This window comes from Belonocnema kinseyi, chromosome 2, assembly GCF_010883055.1.
Source record: "Belonocnema kinseyi isolate 2016_QV_RU_SX_M_011 chromosome 2, B_treatae_v1, whole genome shotgun sequence".
NCBI classification, from domain to species: domain Eukaryota; kingdom Metazoa; phylum Arthropoda; class Insecta; order Hymenoptera; family Cynipidae; genus Belonocnema; species Belonocnema kinseyi.
The window spans coordinates 103,817,097-103,836,221 of NC_046658.1; the positions used below are offsets into that span (position 1 = coordinate 103,817,097).

Consider the following 19,125-nt stretch of genomic DNA (forward strand, 5'->3'; position numbering starts at 1 on the left):
ATGGAATTTTTCTGAGGTCAGATTCGGATTCAGCGCAGCAAAAACCTTCGGGTATAGTAGGTCTGGTCTCTGGTTCTGAGAATTGTTGGCCTGTGTAATCAGTCTTATCAGAATTTACAAGAATCGACGGAAAAGTAATTGAATCAATTTTTAATGTCTTCTAGATGCAAGAGAACAATAAATCTCGAATCATAATATTCCTCATCGTGCACAAAATTGCGTAGTCCTTTTGCATAACCGGTTCAATTTACTTCTCTATGATTCAGTCGAATCTTGCTGACCGTGTGAAAATAGAAAGTAATGTAGGTAAATATCAACAATTTATCAGTCAGATAATGTTTAATTATTTTTTACTTTGATATTGTGAATGAATGAACTGGTTTTAGATTTCGATTACATATGACTTAACCCGTAAAGGCAATCGTTTGCCAATACTATTGAATGTGTAATTTGGTGAAGAGCGCTTCAATTACCCGTTGCAGAAATATCAAGGAAAAATAAATAAAGTGGAGTCGAAAATAAGGGAAAGAGGGAAAGAGGAAACTGAAGTTTAGAAAGCAAATACAAATTTGTAGTCTGTAATGGTTTTCTCCCTACGCGTTTTTCATTCCTTTTTTTTTCTTTACAGCCACCCCTGAATAATTCCTCCTTTTTGTACGGGTAACAGCAACTCTGCGAAATAATGAATGCTTCACTGCCTTGGGTTCGTGGCTGAGGGGTAAAATTCGCGAGATTGACACGAAAGGAGACACAGAGGAACGCACGACAGAACGAGGGGAAAAGGCCAATGACTCTGTCTTGCTGGGTGTTGAGGGTGACACCTTGCTATCCAAGCCGGGTTATCGAGTGATTGCTTTCCGAATCCAAATGTCACTTTCCCTTGAGCGAATTACTTCGCTGTCATCTTCAATTCAAACGGGACTTTGACCTCTGTCCTAATTGAGATTAAAGTCTCTAGCTTGAAATTGTTTTCTTTTCTTTTGTGCATTGTGGATTGTAACTTGAAGTTTTATTTACAAATAAATGTTCACTCCAGTACGAAATATGAAGGTCGTCTCATGAAAAACATTTTGTGCAATATTGGCGGAAGTAGAATCACGTTTTGTAGGGAGAAGTATAAGTGTCGAGGAGAGCATGTGAACGCAATGTGGGTTGATATCTACTCATACTGTAATTAGCTTAATTTTCTGTCTACCATGTAATGTTTCCTGTCATGAATTGACCATACCTTTTGCCATCTAATGCTATCTGTCAAATATGTACTTGTACAACTTGCCTACATGTTAATCAATTATTTGCTGCTATATTAAACTGAGTTTCAGAGTAGATTTCTCGAGTTCATTGGTAATAACCTGCTAGGTGATGCAGTTTATGTCACAATAAATCACACAGATCATGCATGCAAATAATAGGTATCTTTCGTATATCGCATTGCAAACAGGTCTTGGTAGACATGATGAATCGAGAGGTTTGAGAAAACCTGTTTGTTGCATGAAAAAAAAAAAACTTAAGTGAGGCGAGAATGGTTATTTCCTTCAGTTATGAGACTGTTGAATAAATCAGGAGAGGCAAGCGTAGATTTAGAATTATGGCTTGGTTTATGTGGTAATACGAAGGCAGTATTGATTGAAGTAGGTGTCTTATGCTCCACAGAGAAATATGCAATCATCTTCGATGGCGTGGAATAACTTTATTCCTTTACCACTTCCGGGGAGTCGGACCCATGGCACACCACACGGGGCATTAGCTCCTCATGGCCATCATCATCCTGGTGCAGTGTCTGCGCATCCAGTAACGGTTGCTCAACAACAACAGCGAGAACGAGAGGAGCGAGAAGCTAGAGAACGTGAAAGAGATGCAGCTGTGAGAGAGCGCGAACACCGGGAACGGGAACACTTGGCAGTTGCGGAACGATTACACAGGCAAGCAGAAGTCAGAGATCATGCTGCTGCCCATCAGCGAGCTACGTACTACGCAACTGCTGGACAACCTACCGCTCAACAGGTAGTTTTTTTTATCTTTAAATATAATTAAAGCACCTAGAGTCTAGAGTTAGACACTCGGTTGTTTAAAAAATGTCTCATTTTTAACGTGATTTAAATTTTATAGGTATCCCGACCGTCAAGTGTACCTGTAAAAGTAGAATACCCTCCCCCTGCACACTCGAGAACGTCGAAATCGTCGATCTCGGTGGCGAGTCTCCACGAAAAGCCTCAAGTTGTGGGTCCACCTCACAGTGTGTTACCGAAGGCGGAGCCGAACGTTAGTCTTTTTGGTTATTCGGCATACCAACCACAGGCATACATGCACGAGATCAAAGTCAAGAGTGAGCATCAGTCCCACAAAGCTATGCCTGGCAAGAGTGCTAGTCTTTCGGGTAGTCACGAGAGGGATCATCATGCCAGGGAGGTTCTGTCGAATCCACCACCGTTGTTGTCGGACCACAAAAGTTCCGTTATTGTTAAAAATGAGGGACGAGAACTGCCGAAGGCACCCACACCCCAGCAGCACTCGCCCAGTCCGAAGATGATGTCCTACCTGAACGTTCAACCAGTGACTCCACAACACAAGCCCTCTGGCTATGAATACAGAAGTCCGACCCAGAGTCCGCACCACCATCACCACCATATGGAGAGCATGCAGGCGAAAAACATGCCCCAGAGTCATCACCGACCAGGCACGACTGCACAGTTACCCTCGCCACATGGTCACACGACCCATCCACACAATCGACAGTCACCTCATGCTCAACATCAGCATCAACCTCCTCATAATCCGCTTCCGGAGCCGAGGTATCTCAGTAGGCCAGGTCCAGAACCCGGGATGCAGTACGGAGCCAAGCCTGCGTACTCTTATCCCCATCAACCTACAGCATCGTCGACCACTCACTATGCTGCGCCAGCAGGTTCCAAACCCAAAGTCAGCAGTCCAGCACCGTCGCATATTTACGGGAAACCGAATTCCGGCATCATGACTGGCACACCGGTGTGCAGAGCATCAGATCCTGGTGGCCCGGTGGCGGGGCCTTTGCCGCTGACATCGAAAGCCGGAAGCTCGCCTTACCAACAAGTACCTCATCACCACGGGGCACCACCTCCACCTCTCCCGCCACCGGCACACAGTAGTAGGTCCGTGTACGACTCGAGAGGTTTCTCCGGCTCAGTGTCGGCCTCGAAGTTACCACCACCGCCTCTTCACACCTCGCCACCAACCTCGGCCTCGGCGCCCTTGTCCAGGTCGGTTGTTCATCCCGCTCATCACACGAGTGCGCATCAAACGCCTGGACAGCAACAGTCCATTCCGCCTCAGCAGCCAATGTCTTCTGCGGCCTTCCAAACTCAACCACTCGACCTGGGAGTTGAGCGAACGAGCTCGCCGAAGAGAAAAGCACCGACGCCTTCGGATGATGGGAGCGGGCAGCCGGTATCGCTTGAAATTTGCAAGAAACGTCGAGTCGAAGAACCACAGCCCTTGTCGTTGCAGTGTGTGGGTCCACCTGTTCTGTCGAGGGTCAGCGAACCTAGTCCTCTCATTGCCTCTGCGGCAACGTCCATTACCACTGTCGTTAATACGGCGCTTCTCGTACAACCCAATAATCAGTCACAGGTGTGTGAATTTATCTCTCTGGTGTAATTTTAATTTGTACCTTAGCAACTTCATGGTGTACACCCTACACGGAAAATCTGCGATTGTCAGGGAATTTTTTCGAGTGCTCATTTTTTAAAATTCCACCAAAAAATTGCATGCCTATAATTCTTACTTAATAAAAGTACCTTTTTATCATTCTATTGGCCTATTTTGTCGAAGATTCGTAATTTTCTTTGGTTTGAAATTAATTTTTTCAGCTAAAAATTCAACTATTCTATTTTCAGTTAAACATGTATCGTCTGTAGTTGAATATCTATGTACTTTGATGAAAAATTCGTTCCTATTTTTTGTTGGAAAATAGCCTTTTTTGGTAGAAAATTAATCTTATCGGTTGAAAATTTAAGTAATACAGTTAAATATTTATCATTTTCATTGATAATTTATATTTATGGTTGAAAATAAAACTACTTAGTTGAAAGTGAAACTTTTTTTTTTAATTAATGTTTAGTTGAAAATTCATCACTTTGATTGTAGATTCGTTATTTTGTGTGGCAAATTAATTTTTTATTTTTAATATAAATATATTTATTCCATTTTTGGTTGAAAACTGATTGAAAATTAATTTTTTAAATTAAAACTTTAATAAAATGTTCATTTGACATTTTTTAAAAGTTAGAAATGCATGTTTTTTTGTTGTTGAAAATTCATTTTTGTTTTGATAGAAATACAACTATCCCAGTCAAAGATGAATCATTTTTGTTAAAAAAAATCCTAATTTTGGTTGCAAACTTGCTGTTTGAAACTTGTTTGTTTGAAAATTGATCGTTTTTAGGTCAAAATTCAACTGTTGAGTTGAAAAATTAATTCTTAGGAGAGAATTCGAGTAGTGCGTTGAAAATTGATAATTTAATTAATTTAAACTAAATTTCAAGTATAAAAAAATAAAGTAAAAATTTGTTTAAATTATTGTTCAAATTCATGAACTTTAGCGAGCGACAAATTCATGAAATGATGAATTATGATTTCATATTATTTATTTAATCGGTGGTGCTAATATATATGTAAGAATATCTAATAATATAATTTGTCAAACCTTTCTTAATTAAATATTTTAATTGAATCCGTAGAAACTGAAGAAAAAATATTATTTATAGTAAATTCGGGAAAATTCATAGATATTTCGAGTTGAGTCTTTTTTTTGAAAACGCGAAATTTTTGTATGGCTCTGTACTGTCAAAAATGGTATCTGTAAAAATGTTGAGATACCTAAAAAAAAACGTGAAATTTCCATGTGATTGAAGTTCTGAATGTTCAAATGAACGAATTTTTTTACTGATGACTTTTCAAACCAGACAAAGTGCTAAAATGTTTGTTAATTTATAATGGAAATAATTTGTTATTAAAAAAGAATTATAATGTATAATTTAAAGTGCAGCTGGAACAATATTTATCAGTAAAATAGAAGTATCGAAATATATTTCGTTCATTTGAACGTTCAGAACTTCATGCAATTTCCCGAGAATTTGAGTAGATATCCTGAACGTTATATGGCAATTATTAATCAAGATCATTAATTTTGTATGTTTAGGGACTCGAGCGAACGGTAACATCCGTAAGTCCGGCACCTAGAACTGCCAGTGGGGACGGATCAGTGAGACCTGCCAGCACCGGAAGTGTGAGCTCGCAAAATCCCACACCTAGTTCAGCCCCGAGTCCTGCCCCTATACCCAGCCCTGCACCATCAGCAGCACCGAGTCCCGCGCCACCAAGTGCACCCGGAACGCCCGCCAAGGCAAACTCCACCGTTGACAGTGAAAAGTCGAATAGTCCAGCACCACGACCTCCTAGTAATACAAAGTATCCTGTGCACAAGTTGAAGAAGGCGTGGCTCCAGAGGCACTCTGGTGAAGACGGAACCGAAGATACGACCGGTGTCGTCGGCAGTGGGTCCTGTGTAACGCTGCCACTTAATATTGCTCAAGCACCCTCACAGCCACTGAATAATAAAGAACGAGAAACCACGTCCACTAGTGTGCCCAGTGCCGTTAACTCTATTCATAATATTGGAAGTATGGCGGTGAACAGTATAAATAAAACTAAAGTCACGGGGAAAAGCGGACGAAAGCCTGCGACAAAGGAAGCCGTAAACGGACACGTGACGGACGCCAAAAGCTTGCAAGAAGACTCATCCAGCAGCGATCCTGAGAGGAAGTCGCCGCCTAAGAGAAAACCGCCCAAGGTATCTATCTGCACAAATTAGAGACATCAGTTGGGGCTTTAGGTGAAAAGATGAAAAGAAAACTTACACTTCATCAATTAAAAGTCTTTCTTAATTATCGATTTTGAAAATTAAGAGAAAGGACGCTGTGATTTAGTTATTTGATATTAAATAATTTCGATTTTAATCATCCAGAGCCTCAATTTTCGAATTTCAATCTACACTTTTGTCAAAAAGCTTCTGCACGTGCGTTCAGAAGTTGAAATAGATTTTGTATGAATGCATGGTATTTTCCGTTCTTGAAATAAGAATTGCACGTGTTTTCATTATTTTACAACTTGGAAGGGAGGCTTTTGTTCAGAATATTTTCAGTCATATTAAAAAAAAAAAATAAACAATCTTATCCTCGACCTATTTTACAAAGTCTCGAAAATACAGGGTGTCTAACCTGGCTGGCAACCCGGAAAATGTCAGGGACTTTTGCTTTTAAGTCTAGGAATTTTTTCGAGAGCGTGTTTAATTTTTGGTTTAAATTGCAATATAAAATTGAATTACAATGATTCTTGATTTGTAAAAGTAGCTTTATATTACTGTATTCAACAATATTATGGAAAATTCGTTTTATCTTTGGTTCAGAAATTAATTGTTCTTACTGGACATTCAATCATTCTATTTTTAGTTGAAAAATCGTCTTTTTTGGTTGAATTAAACTGTTTTGGTTGAAAATGAAAATCTTTTTTTGGTTAATTAGTTGAAAGTTAAACTTTTTTGCTAAAAATTAACTTTTTGGTTGAAGATCCATAATTTTATTAAAAAATTCATCTTTTTCATGAAAAATGAGCTGTTTGTTTGAAAATTCATGCATTTTGTGAATAAAATGTTTTTTTTTTTGTAGAGAATCTTTTTGTTTGAGAATTGATCTTTTTGGTTAAAAATAAAACTACTTGTTTGAAAGACTCTTTTTTTGGAATTCATGTTTTTTGATAAAAATGTATCATTTTAAATGAAAATTCATTACTTTCGTTGAAATTTTTGTTGTTTTGTAAAATAAATTATTAAGTATTATTTAATTATTTAATGAATCGATTATCCTAATAATATATTTAGGAATATCTTGTAATGTAAGTTATCAAAGATTTCTAAATTTGAGTAGACACCTTGGAAATAGCAGATCTAAAACAGAGTATTCATTATTTATTAACTGTAAATATAAGAATTTTATGTTTGGTATAACTATAATAATAAAAAAAGAAGCGCCTTTGTTTCAAGTTGTATGACTATGATTTCTCAACGGCTGTGGAATTTTTGGTAATTTTCTTCTACGCATGATTATTTGTGTATTTTAACGTTTTGGTCTAATATTTTTCGTGTTACTTGTAAGAAATAGCAACTGTGCTACATTTCCCACATGCACCAAATATGGTGTGAAAAACTAAAATATTGATGAAAGGTAAAAATAATATGATACAAGGGTTGCTACAGAACCTGAATGCCTGAAAAAGTCCTTGGAATTTCAATTATATTCTCTATTTTTTGAGCTTTTGCTAAATTACTTAATTTTGTATAATATTAAAAAAACATGTTAACTACTTCCAAAATCATTACAATTTCTCAAAAAGATTTCAATTTGTCGTTTTTTTTTTATAACAATGCTTAGAAATTTTTTAGTTCCATTTTTATATACAATTTTTGAAAGTCATGGAAATTTGTTAAAAGTCGAATGAGTTATTCGAAAAAAGTTATTTTAAAAATTTTTTAATTAAATTGTTAGAACAATTCAAAGTCACGATTTTTTTATAACAGTTTTGGAATAATGCAGTTAATATATATTAATCCCTTCATAAGATATTAAATAAGATATTGCTTGTAATTTTTTTCTTTAAAAAAAACGTATTATTTTTTAATAATTACTCTTTGGGCTACAAGTAAGGCTTGGTGTTTGAATTTCCCTCCAATATTGAAATGAATCATCGCAACGTCGCGCGCATCCCACCGCATTCGTGCAAATGAGAAATCGTCTAATGGCGGATTTGGCGTTGGCTAGTCGTTAACGTTTTATTCCCGTGTATTCTTTTGATTTTTGCTTGGAAATATTTCGATTGAGTTAGTGTGTCGTGATTTTTTCGGAAGAGTGTCACACAAAGATGATGTTTTCATATGAAATGGTAATTTTCAATCTTATATGCATGCTGGAAGTGTTCCTATTTGAAAAGTAACCTCAAATTGAGCAAGTCGGTATTTTCCTCATTTTTTCTTCGACTGCTGATGTTTATAAACAAACTGCACCAATTGAAGGTTTAGTTTTGTTAGTTTTTCGGAGAGAAAATGATTCTCACTATGAATCTCCACAAAGAATTTCATTTTGGAGCACTTCGTGGTACGCGTCCTTTGTCCTTCAACCGACATTAAAGAAACGCAATTTCTAAGATGTTCCTTTTTAAGAGTTTGAGAAACATAATTCTTTACGAGATTCAAAGTGGATTGAATATTACGAAATACGTTAATCGTAAATATTTTACACGTGTTGCCAAGTAGTTGTCGAGCGTCGGTTTTATCTATCATTACGTCTTTACGGTCTTTTTTGTTAAGGAATTACCCAATATCGATTACGGTACGAGCAGATGTTTTCAGAACTTACACTGTTACACGAGGTTACTAGAGCGTCTTCATTCATTTTAGCACATATATTCTTACGCAACATAATTCCCCATCCTGATTCGGTTCACCATAAATAGAATCAATTCTTAAAGAAATAACAAATTTTTAATAATTTTTTCTCTAATAATTTGAACAATTTTTCTGTAGTGATAAAAGTATTTTTTTGAAACTCTTAACCAGCAAAATATTATGTAGTAGACAACCATAAAGTAAATACTGCTTATTAATTTCCATGCTTTCTGCTTTAAATGTTTGGTAAAGTTAATTAAATTTTAATTTTAAATGCTTGATTAACAAAAGTAGAGTTTTTAGAAACTGGTAGTTAGGTATTAGTTTTAACTGAACATTCAGTAGTTTGTTTACATTTTTTGTTTCTTCGTTGAAAAGTCTTTCTTCTTTAAAATTCATTTCTATGGTTGAATATTAATTTTATTAACTGAAAATTTAATTTTTATTTGGTAATTTATATTTTTTAATTGAAAATTCATCTTTCTGGTTTAAAATTCAACTGTTCAACTTGGAAGATTAATTTGTTTGGTTGAAAATTATGATTTTTAAACTGAAAGTTTAACTATGCCATTGTTTGCTTTGAACTTGATCATTTTTAGTTCAAAATTCAAATAATTGGTTGAAAGATTGTCTTTTTTAGTTGATAATTGAAATATATCTTTAAAAATTAATTTAATTCTAGCAAAATTAATTTTTCAAATACAATATTTTAACGTGAAAAGTTAGGAATATGAAGCGGTTTAGATTGAAAACCATATTAAATTGACCTAAATATGCACCGAATTATAAGTATATGAAGATAACATGACAATGTGTTTAAACTATTATTCAAATTCATGGACTTTCGAGATAAATTGCATAAATCATTAATTAGGTTTTTAATATTATTTAATTGATAGACGGTACTAATATATTTAAAGAATATCTTTTGGTATAATTTGTCAAAGCTTTCTAAATTAAACATATCAATTGAATCCCAAGAAATTGGCGAGCAATTATAAAGTTCGTAGATATAAGTAGTAGTAATGAGAAAAGTTAATGATTCTGGTTATACTGACTTTGCATGTAACTTCTTTGAAGATTATTAGACGTGTGTTAGATGTAGAAATCTAGTTGAGATCTGAACAGTACAGCAAAAATACTGCATCGTTAAATCGGTAGTGGCCGTAGCTGAGTAGGCTGAGCAAAAAGTAGCTGCGACAAGAGCATGAACTTCCTGACTACTTATTAATCTGTGCCCTGTGGTAGGTAAAACGAAAGAAGGGAGCCGCTCGGAGACAGCAAACAGTTGCAGAGGATCATCGGAGGAGAAAAGACGAGAAGCTGGCGGCAGCAGGTGCTGCTGCGGGAAGTGAATCCAGTAACGAGAGTGAGGCTGGCTCGGTTAGCGACACCAGCGAACAATTAGGCTCTGCCCAACCTGCCGCAAGAGGGCGACATGCCACCGCCAATTCCAACAATTCCTCGGGAAACGGTTAGTTGACGTAGCTTGCTTGTTGTAAATGGACTTCCCGTCAGGTGAACTAACCATTCACTTGCAGGGTAAGTGCTTCGCGTTTCATGATCGTATGTTTTTACCTCACTCATTTTCTGAACACGCAAAATGATGACCACCCGAGTTCTTGATTAACCATGAATGTTATACACGAGCTTTTTAACACTGAAAGTTTATCCAAGCTTTTTGCACGAAGCACTGGCTACTTTGCAGTATTTTCAAATTTTGGTCCTTTTTTTTCGCCCCTCCAGGTGCCAACAAGGAACCGAGGAAACGAGGCAGGCGACCAAAGACCTCGAAGGGCAGCGACGTAGGCGAAGAACAGCAACCTCGGTCAAAAAAGGAACGCAGGGACGATAGCACGGGCGCTGGCGGTAGTGGACCAGGTGGTGGTGGCGGAAGCGGCAAGGGTGATCCCTTTCGGAAGCCTTCAATCTCACAGCTAAAGAAAACGGGGGAAAGTTGGTTGCAAGACGCGAATTGTTGCGATGTTGCCCCAAAATTAGCCAAGTGTCGCGAGTGCAGAATGACACCGCACCAAAAATCCAAGAATCTGTACCAGAATATCTTCTGTAGGTTCTACGCGTTTCGCAAGTTACGCTACACGAAAAATGGGCAACTAGCTATTGCGGGATTCAGCGATCCTCACAAAGATGCTTCAGATGTAAGTTTCGTTATTGCATATCATTATCCTGCACTTGAGAGTTTTTGAAATAACTTTTACAGGGTGGTCGCAATTCTTAACTTTTCAATGATGGAATTTAAAAGAACAGTTTCAAAAGATTTGAGAGTTACAAATTGAAAGGGTTTAAATTTGCAAATTTCGGAAAAAATATTTGCAGTTGGTCAACTGCAAATATAAGTTAATCATTGATTTTTAAAACTGAACAATTTAAAGAATTTAACGTCCGATTGACATTTTATAAGCTATTTTCAATTTAACAGCAATTTAAAGTCAATAAGGTTCATAAATATAGGCATTTATTCAGTTTCAAATCTCATTCAGATATTATTTCAGTCTCAAATATTCCATTTTTAAGTAATTCAATTTGGAATTTTACAATGGAAAAAAAATAAATTAATTTGAAACTGCTTAAAAATAAAAATAATTTAACCTTAAAATTATTTATGAATTCTTTTTTTTTTATTTCCAAATTCTTAGTTTTAAAAGAAAGGGAAGAAATATTAGTATTTAATTTTTTCAGAATTAATTTTTTTGTCACTTGGCAAAAGGACATTTTATATTTCTATTAGAAGACAGCCAAATTTTGTCTTTTTTACATTTCCTTATATGAGTTGAAAGGGAGGATTAGTTTTAATTTAGAGCATTAAAAATTACAGCACGGATTTATATTTTTTAACTAAAATTCTTTGATCATTTTAATTTTTAAAAGTTTATTTTCAATTTTGTAGCTTAATGGCATTTTATTTAAAATTGTTAAATTCGAAAGGGTTGTTGCACACATTTTATGCATGTAAGTTCTTGAGCGTTTGAGTACAAAAAAATTGGAATTTAAGATTATTTCAGGTTAAATTTTGATTATTTTAAATGAAAAAATGTGTTATCTCTAATGACAGCGTATGGTTTTTGAGAAGCGCGAAATGACCGGAAATTCTTTTCCTTGATTAAAAAACGGCCACCCTGCTATAGCAAGATATATTTTTAAATAAATGATATGTCGCACATAAACAATATGCTCAAACATGATGAAATAGAAGTTTTTGATTACCAATGATAGTAAATATCACGAGCTTTTTAACACTGAATTATAGCAAATGTCATTCGCTATCCGAATGTCAATTTCTCATTGAGCTAAGAATTGAAGACTTGAATGAGATAGCACAGTAAACTTATTTTACAGGAAGACCTGTGGCTCTGGTCATCCGAAAAAAACGTTGAAAGTAAGGAAGAAAAGTCTGGCAAGAACGAGAAGGACAAGGAGAAAGGAGAGAGAGAAGACCTAGATTTGGAAATGGCGCATCGCCTTCTGTGTCAAGTGGGAGATCAGTTTTGTGATTTGCTTCATCAGGAAAAGGATGCACTCAAGGAACACATGGTTGAAGGTATATTCCCTTTATTTGTTTAAGGTGTGGCCAACTGTAATTGATATGGCATTGCTTAACAACTTGAATTATTTGATCAGCTGTTCATTATTTCTCATTACATTTTCACACGTTTGTCTCTTCATCATCATCATTGTTAATTGTTTAATTGTATAATTTTGACGTTCGGGACTAGAACTTTGAAGAAAAAAACATTTTTTCAATTATTTCTTTAATCATACAAATTTAATTCTGTGTTCACTCATTAAAATGCTAAAGTTTAAATTGCATGTACACGCCTTATTTTTACTTTTGGTTCGCATGATTTAACGCTTTTGTGTTCCTATTATGAATTGCTCTTGACAGCGAGTTCGGGGGTTGTAGACGGAACTGTTGCCTGGAAACGAGTCGTGCAAGGAGTTCGTGAGATGTGCGACGTCTGCGAGACTACCCTGTTCAACTATCACTGGGCTTGCGGGAAGTGTGGATTTGTCGTCTGCATCGACTGTTACAAGGTAAGATTCAACTATTTCGTTGAAAATTCTTTCTTGTTCCTTTTAAATAAAGTTTTTAAACAGAATTCAACTATTCTAATTTTTGGTTAAAAGTTGATCAATTTTATTTTAAAATTCAAGTGTCTGCTTGAAAAATTTTGTATTTTATTGAAATCTCATTAGTTTCTTTGCAATTTTTTCGTTCTCTCGAGTAAAAACTATTTCTTAGTTGAAAATTCCCCTCTTTTTTGAAATAAAAGTAATATTATCCGGGTTGAAAGTTAAATGTATCTTTTTGGTTGAAAAATAACGTAATTGTTGAGATTTTTTTTAGAGTTAAAAATTTACCTTTTTAACTGAAAATGTAACTATTTCAGTTGAATATTCCTTTATTTTAGTTAAAGGTTCATCTCTTTCGTCGTACATGCACTTTTTAAACTACGAATTAAATATTAAAATATTTCGTTGAAAATTAATGCATTTGGTTGGATAATTGTCTTTTTTGGTAGAAAATTTATCTTCTTTTCAAACAAGATCAATTTTCTACCAAAATATACGATGTTTCATCAAAATCCATGAAATTTTAACGAAAATACTTTAATATTATGTTTTAAAAAACACACATTTTCAAACAGATGTTAGAATTCGACCTAAAAATAAAAAAATTAGGTTTCAACCAAACTGATGTATTTTCAACTAAAACTATTAATCTTTCACGAGAATAGTTGAATTTATCCATCTTTTTTTTTTTGGAAATTCAACTATTTTCTTTTAAATTCGCTTTTTTTACCTAAAAATTTTACTATTACATTTTTTTTTTAAATTGGTCTTTTCTTCTTCGAAAATTTATCTGTTTGTTTGAAAATAAAACTATTTGGTTGAAAGTTGATCTTTTTTTAGTTGAAAATTGAACTATTTGGTTCAGAATTCATGTATTTTATGGAAAAATCGTCTTTTTGGTATAAAATTAATCTTTTTGGTTGAAAAATGAACTATTTATTTGGAAACTCGTTTATCCTGTTGGAAATGCAATATTTTTACTTGAAAATTTATATAGTTTATTAAAAATTGATCTTTTTAATGGACGAGTCTACTATTTGGTTGAGAATTCATGTATTTTGTTGAAAAATCGTCTTCTACGTTAGAAAATTAATCTTTTTATTTATAATTTAAAGTCTTTGAAAATCATGGACTGTAGGGACAAGTTCAAGAGATGATTAATTATGTTTTCAGAATTATTTAGTTTTTCGAATAATCTATGGTGTTAATGCACTTTAAATATCTTGTAATATAGATTTTAAATGTTTTTTCAATTATATTAATTGAATCCCATGAAACTTGGAAGAACATTATTTATAATAAACTCTAGAAAGTCTACATATTACGATTCGATTGTTTAAAAAAATTATTTGAATGGCTACCTGCTATGAAAAATTATATCTGGAAGAAACTTGAGATACCTGAAAACATCTGGAATTGTCGGGGAACAATTTTCCAGGATTTGAGTAGACACCCTGCTTACTGATTTAGATGTTTACACATGATGAAACACAAGTTTTTGATTACCAGTGATAGTAAATATCACGAGCTTTTTAACACTGAATCTTCCCTTCCCTTAAAATGATTAATTATGAATGCAAAATGAGACAACAGCTAATCAGATGAATTATTTTAGGGTCGCAAGAACGGAACCATTAAGATCTGGGGCGAAAGTGGGAAAGACCGAGATGATTTTTCATGGTTACTCTGCACGAATCGACAAGTCCACGAGCCTGCGAGACTAATGCTCACGCAGATAATTGCTGGCGATAGTCTCCTGCAAGTGGGTCAGCGTCTCCACGAGTGTCGCAATGAATGGGGAATTCCTCAGTACTGCAACTGCTCTCTCGTCACTCCATCCAGTCCCAACGATGTACTTAGAAACTTGATCAAAGGTGATTCTCTAGCTGTCATGAACGGCAACATCAAGCAAGAACCCAAAGAAGCAAAGAAGGTAGAGTCAAATGGATCTTCGGAGAGCAAAACTAATGGAGAGGACAAGAATTCGCCGTTAAATTGGCTTGCTGATGTTGCACTCTCAAATGAGGGTAAAAACGACAGTGGTTCCAGCTCAGATTCGGAGGCAGATGGCGAAGGCAACTATTCAACCTTGCGAGAATTGCTTATCAGGCCGTCTAACAAATCCAACGGAAGTAGTGGTTCGAGGTCGAATTCTCCTACGAACAACACGAGCAATTCGAACAACACTCCAGATAAGAATGCAACAACGAACAACGTCTCAAAGGGCAGCAAAAAATCGAAGATGGACACCCTGGATGAGGTGATTTCCAGCGTGATCGAGCACAGCGTGAAGAAAGGGAAAGAGAGCGGTCTCGACACCGATGAGAAGCCGCGCGAGTTGAAGCACTTTGTGCGCCGATACAAGTGGACCCAGCGGGGACGGGAGCCCTTACCTATTAGAATAATGACCTTGACCGAGAGCAAGAGCCTTTATCCCGACGTGTCGCACTCGTGGCTGTGTGATGGCAAACTGTTGCGATTAAACGATCCGAATAACCCCAACAACTACAGGATATTCCAAGATCAGTGGAAGCGAGGACAACCCGTGATTGTTTCCGACGTTTCCAAGTCCCTCGACAAGGACCTCTGGCATCCTGACTCGTTTGGCCGGGACTTTGGCGACGAGAAGAACGATCTCGTGAACTGTATGACTGGAAATTTGGTGCCGAATCAACCAATGCGCAAGTTTTGGGAAGGATTTGAAAATTTCTCGAAGAGATTGAAGGATGAGAGGGGACAACCGATGCTCTTGAAGCTCAAGGACTGGCCTCCCGGCGAGGACTTTGCGGAACTGTTGCCGTCTAGGTACGCCGATTTGATGAAGGCTTTGCCCCTCTCCGAGTACACTCACCGCACGGGAAGATTGAATCTTGCGAGTCGACTTCCTGACTGCTTTGTGAGGCCTGACCTTGGACCGAAGATGTACAATGCTTACGGTTCTGCCCTACATCCGAACAAGGGAACAACGAACCTTCACTTGGATATTTCAGACGCTGTCAATGTGATGGTGTATGTGGGAATTCCCAAGGATGGTGACAACGATGAGCATATTAAAGGTATATATCATTTCTACTTTGTATTGTTGTTTTTTAATTATTATTACTCAGGTTTGCTACACGACTTGGTAGAGCTGGAAATTCAATAATTATAGGTTTTTCAGTGCCCCCTCCCCCCTTTTTTAAAAATAATTTTCTCTTGCTCCGATTTTGGGTAAATTTCACTGTTTTTAGAGTTTCACTATTTAATTCAGAACTTATATTTTTTTTTAAGTAGAAAATTCGTCTCTGGATTGAAAATTCATATATTGTGGTAGAAAAGCCATCTTTCTTGGTTGAAAATGCACTATTTGTAAAAAATTCAACTGTCTTCTGAAAAATTGATCTTTTTTTTATTGGTAGTTTCAAATATTTGGTTAAAAATGACCTTTTTGTTGTAGAATTAAACTATCATACAAAAAAAAATAATCTCTTTATCTTAAAACTTTAAAAAATATTTTTAGTTTTCTTTTTTGTTCGGAAAGTCAACTGTTCTGTTAAAGCTTTGTATTGTTTGGATATAAAAATCTTCCTTTTTTGTTGAAAATTTAACTGTTTAAAAGAATTGACTTACGATGAATTTGTTTGAAAGTTAAATGTACTTTTTCATTTTTTTTCTTGACAAGATTCTTCATGTTTGGTTAATGCTATCGTTTCACCATAATTATTTTTGGTTTAAATGTTAGCTATTATATTTTTCGTTACAAATTCATCTTTTTGGTAGAAGTCATTTTTCTTTGGTTGAAAAATAATTTTTTTTTTTTGAAGATTCTAATTTTCATTTTAAAAATTCGAATGTCTACTAAAAATTTCTTCTTTGGTTGAAAATTAAATTTTTTGTTAAAATTAAAAAAATATTCTATTGGGAAATCTGTTTGTTTTTCTTGAAAGTTGAACTATTTGGTTAAAAATGAATTTTCGTTGTTCAAAATTCAACAATTTTGTTTCAAAGTTAATGATTTTCTGAAACCTTCGGCTTTATAGCTTGAAAACTTAACAGTTTTCTTTCAATTCGTCTCTTTTGGTCAAAAATATTTTTTGGTTAAAAATTCAACTATTTTTGTGAAAATGCTGTGTATTTTTACTCTAAATATAAGAAATTTCAAGAATTTATTCTCGTATTATTCGCCATATTTTCAAGAAAAATCATCCTTTTCCCCCTATTTTAGGATATTTTTCTGATGTAGAGTCTGTAATTATTAAAAAGTTCTTTACATTTCCATTGATTTATAAGTGCACAAAAAATTGTTTTTTAATTAGTCTGCGATCAGCAGAATATGTTGAAATTGTATATAATTGACTGAATTCAAATAAAAGTAGACCTACAAATCCTGGAAAAGTTATGAATTTTTGAGACCGTATTTCTGTAGCAACCCTGTTAATTATTTAAAAATTGTGTTACATTATTATTTGACTCTAACGGTTGCAATCTTGCGATTACAGAGGCACTTAGAGCGGTAGACGAAGCAGGCTGTGATATTCTAACTCGTCGTCGGGTTCGTGAGCGGGGAGAAGCACCCGGTGCATTGTGGCATATTTATGCTGCGCGTGATGCGGATAAAATCAGAGATCTCTTGAACGCAGTTGCATTGGAGCGGGGAGCGCGCCTGGAACCTTACCATGATCCTATTCACGATCAGAGTTTCTATCTCGATGGACCACTTAGAGAACGATTGTACCGTGACTACGGTGTTGAGGGGTAAGAATCTAAAAATCATAGCTTTCATCGTTCTTTTTCAATCTAGACAATAAAAAAAGTATTCCAGGGTGTCTATCGAACCTGGAAAACCTGTAATTGGCAGGGAATTTTTATATATCTGAGAAATTGCAATATTAAATTGAATAACAATGATTCTTCAGTTATAAAAGTAGCTTCATATTAATTTATTGAACTATTTTATTGAAAAATAGTTTTAAAAAAATGGAATCGTTTTTTTTAAACTGAAAATTTAACTATTTTTTCTTTAATTGATCGGTTTTAGTTAAAAATTCAAATATCTGGTTGAAAATTCACAGATTTGGTTAAAAATTCGTTTCTTTTGATTTAATTCCAGTGTTTTTTTTATTAAAAATTATGAAACATCAACTAATTCTTCTGTTAAAAATTAATTTTCTGTTAGATTCATCATTTTAATTGAAAATTCATCTCCTTGGTTAAAAAATGAGCTATTTTGTTGTAGACTCGTTTTTTCTTTAGTTGAAAATTAATTTTTTCACCGGAAATTGAATTATTTCAGTTGCCACTTTAACTATTTTTTTGAAGACTTGTTTTTTGTTTTCTCTATTGCAGAAGATTAATTTATTTTACTGGAAGTGTAACTTCTAAATATTTTGTTTCAAAATTATATTTTTTAGTTGAACATTTCGACTTCTTTTTCGTAAAAGTTAATCTTTTGGGCTGAACATTTAATGATTCAAGTTAAAAACTCATCATTTTGGTTGAAAATTTGTTTTTGTTTCAAATTAAAATATTTCAGTTATTGATAATTTTACTTAAAGATTCATCACTTTGTTTAAAAATGTGACTATTTGAAGAAAAAAAATAGTTTCGTTTTATTTTAAAATTATTTTTTTTTGCCGGAATATACAACTATTGTAATTGCAAATTACATTCTTTTAGTTAAAAATTCATCTCTTTAGTTGAACATTAATTGTAATTATTAATAATTTATCCAATAAATTGAAAATTCATGAATTTACTTTCAAGTTCATCTTCTTTGTTGAAAACTCATCTTTTGGTCAAAAATTAACAGTTTTCAGTTAATGATTGACCTTTTCAGCTGAAAATTTATCTTTTCTTGTTTCAAATTTACCTATTTAATTTTTTTTATCTTATGGTTTTGACTAGATAAAATGTATTGAATAATTTGTTTGAAAATTCAAGTATTGCGATGATTTATTAATCATTTTAGTCATTAATTCATCTTTTTTGGTGAAAAATATAACTGCTTGGTTAAAAATTAAATTAAATCTTTTTTTTGGGGGGTTGAAAATAATTAAATGTAACTATTCCATTTTCAGTTGAGAGCCGATCTTTTTTAGTTCAAAATTCATATATTTCTTTGAAAATTGATCTTTTTCTATTGAAAATTCAACTGTTTGATTGAAAATTCATTTTTTTAATCTTCTCTTTGTTAGAAAGCTTATCTTTTTTTGTTGAAAATTCTACTCTTTAGTTCAAAATCTCAATATTTTACCTAAATATGAACTGAGTTTTGAGTATAAGTAGTTAAAATAAAAATGTGTTTGAATTATTATTCAAGAACCAATTCAAGAAACGATTTTTTTTTATTAATCTTTAATTATTTAATTAATCTGTCGTGCTAAAATATTTGTGAATATCTTGTAATATTAATGAAATTCCTCGAAAACATCTGGAAAAAACTTGGAATTGTCGGGGAATTATTTTCCAGGTTTTGAGCAGACACCCTGTTTACTGATTTAGATGCTTACACGTGATGAAAAAAAAGTTTTTGATTACCAGTGATAGTAAATATCACGAGCTTTTTAACACTGAATCTAGCC

General features: G+C 34.3%; 1 protein-coding gene and 2 further genes across 3 annotated transcripts in view; all 3 read left to right on the forward strand.

The window, feature by feature from the left end:
• LOC117166853 (probable JmjC domain-containing histone demethylation protein 2C) overlaps window positions 1-19,125 on the forward strand; it is a 345,468-nt gene that overhangs the window by 323,236 nt on the left and 3,107 nt on the right. Inside the window, exons 10-18 of one of the 3 annotated variants that reach the window (XM_033351211.1) lie at window positions 1,636-2,004; window positions 2,110-3,606; window positions 5,177-5,827; window positions 9,722-9,947; window positions 10,220-10,632; window positions 11,831-12,032; window positions 12,378-12,526; window positions 14,181-15,621; window positions 17,044-17,299. In XM_033351211.1, the coding sequence (XP_033207102.1) occupies window positions 1,636-2,004; window positions 2,110-3,606; window positions 5,177-5,827; window positions 9,722-9,947; window positions 10,220-10,632; window positions 11,831-12,032; window positions 12,378-12,526; window positions 14,181-15,621; window positions 17,044-17,299 (5,204 nt within the window). The remainder of the gene's footprint in view (window positions 1-1,635; window positions 2,005-2,109; window positions 3,607-5,176; window positions 5,828-9,721; window positions 9,948-10,219; window positions 10,633-11,830; window positions 12,033-12,377; window positions 12,527-14,180; window positions 15,622-17,043; window positions 17,300-19,125) is intronic. The other 2 variants (XM_033351213.1, XM_033351212.1) reach the window with 2 other exon arrangements.
• LOC117168605 lies at window positions 11,667-11,740 on the forward strand.
• On the forward strand, window positions 19,051-19,123 carry LOC117168606.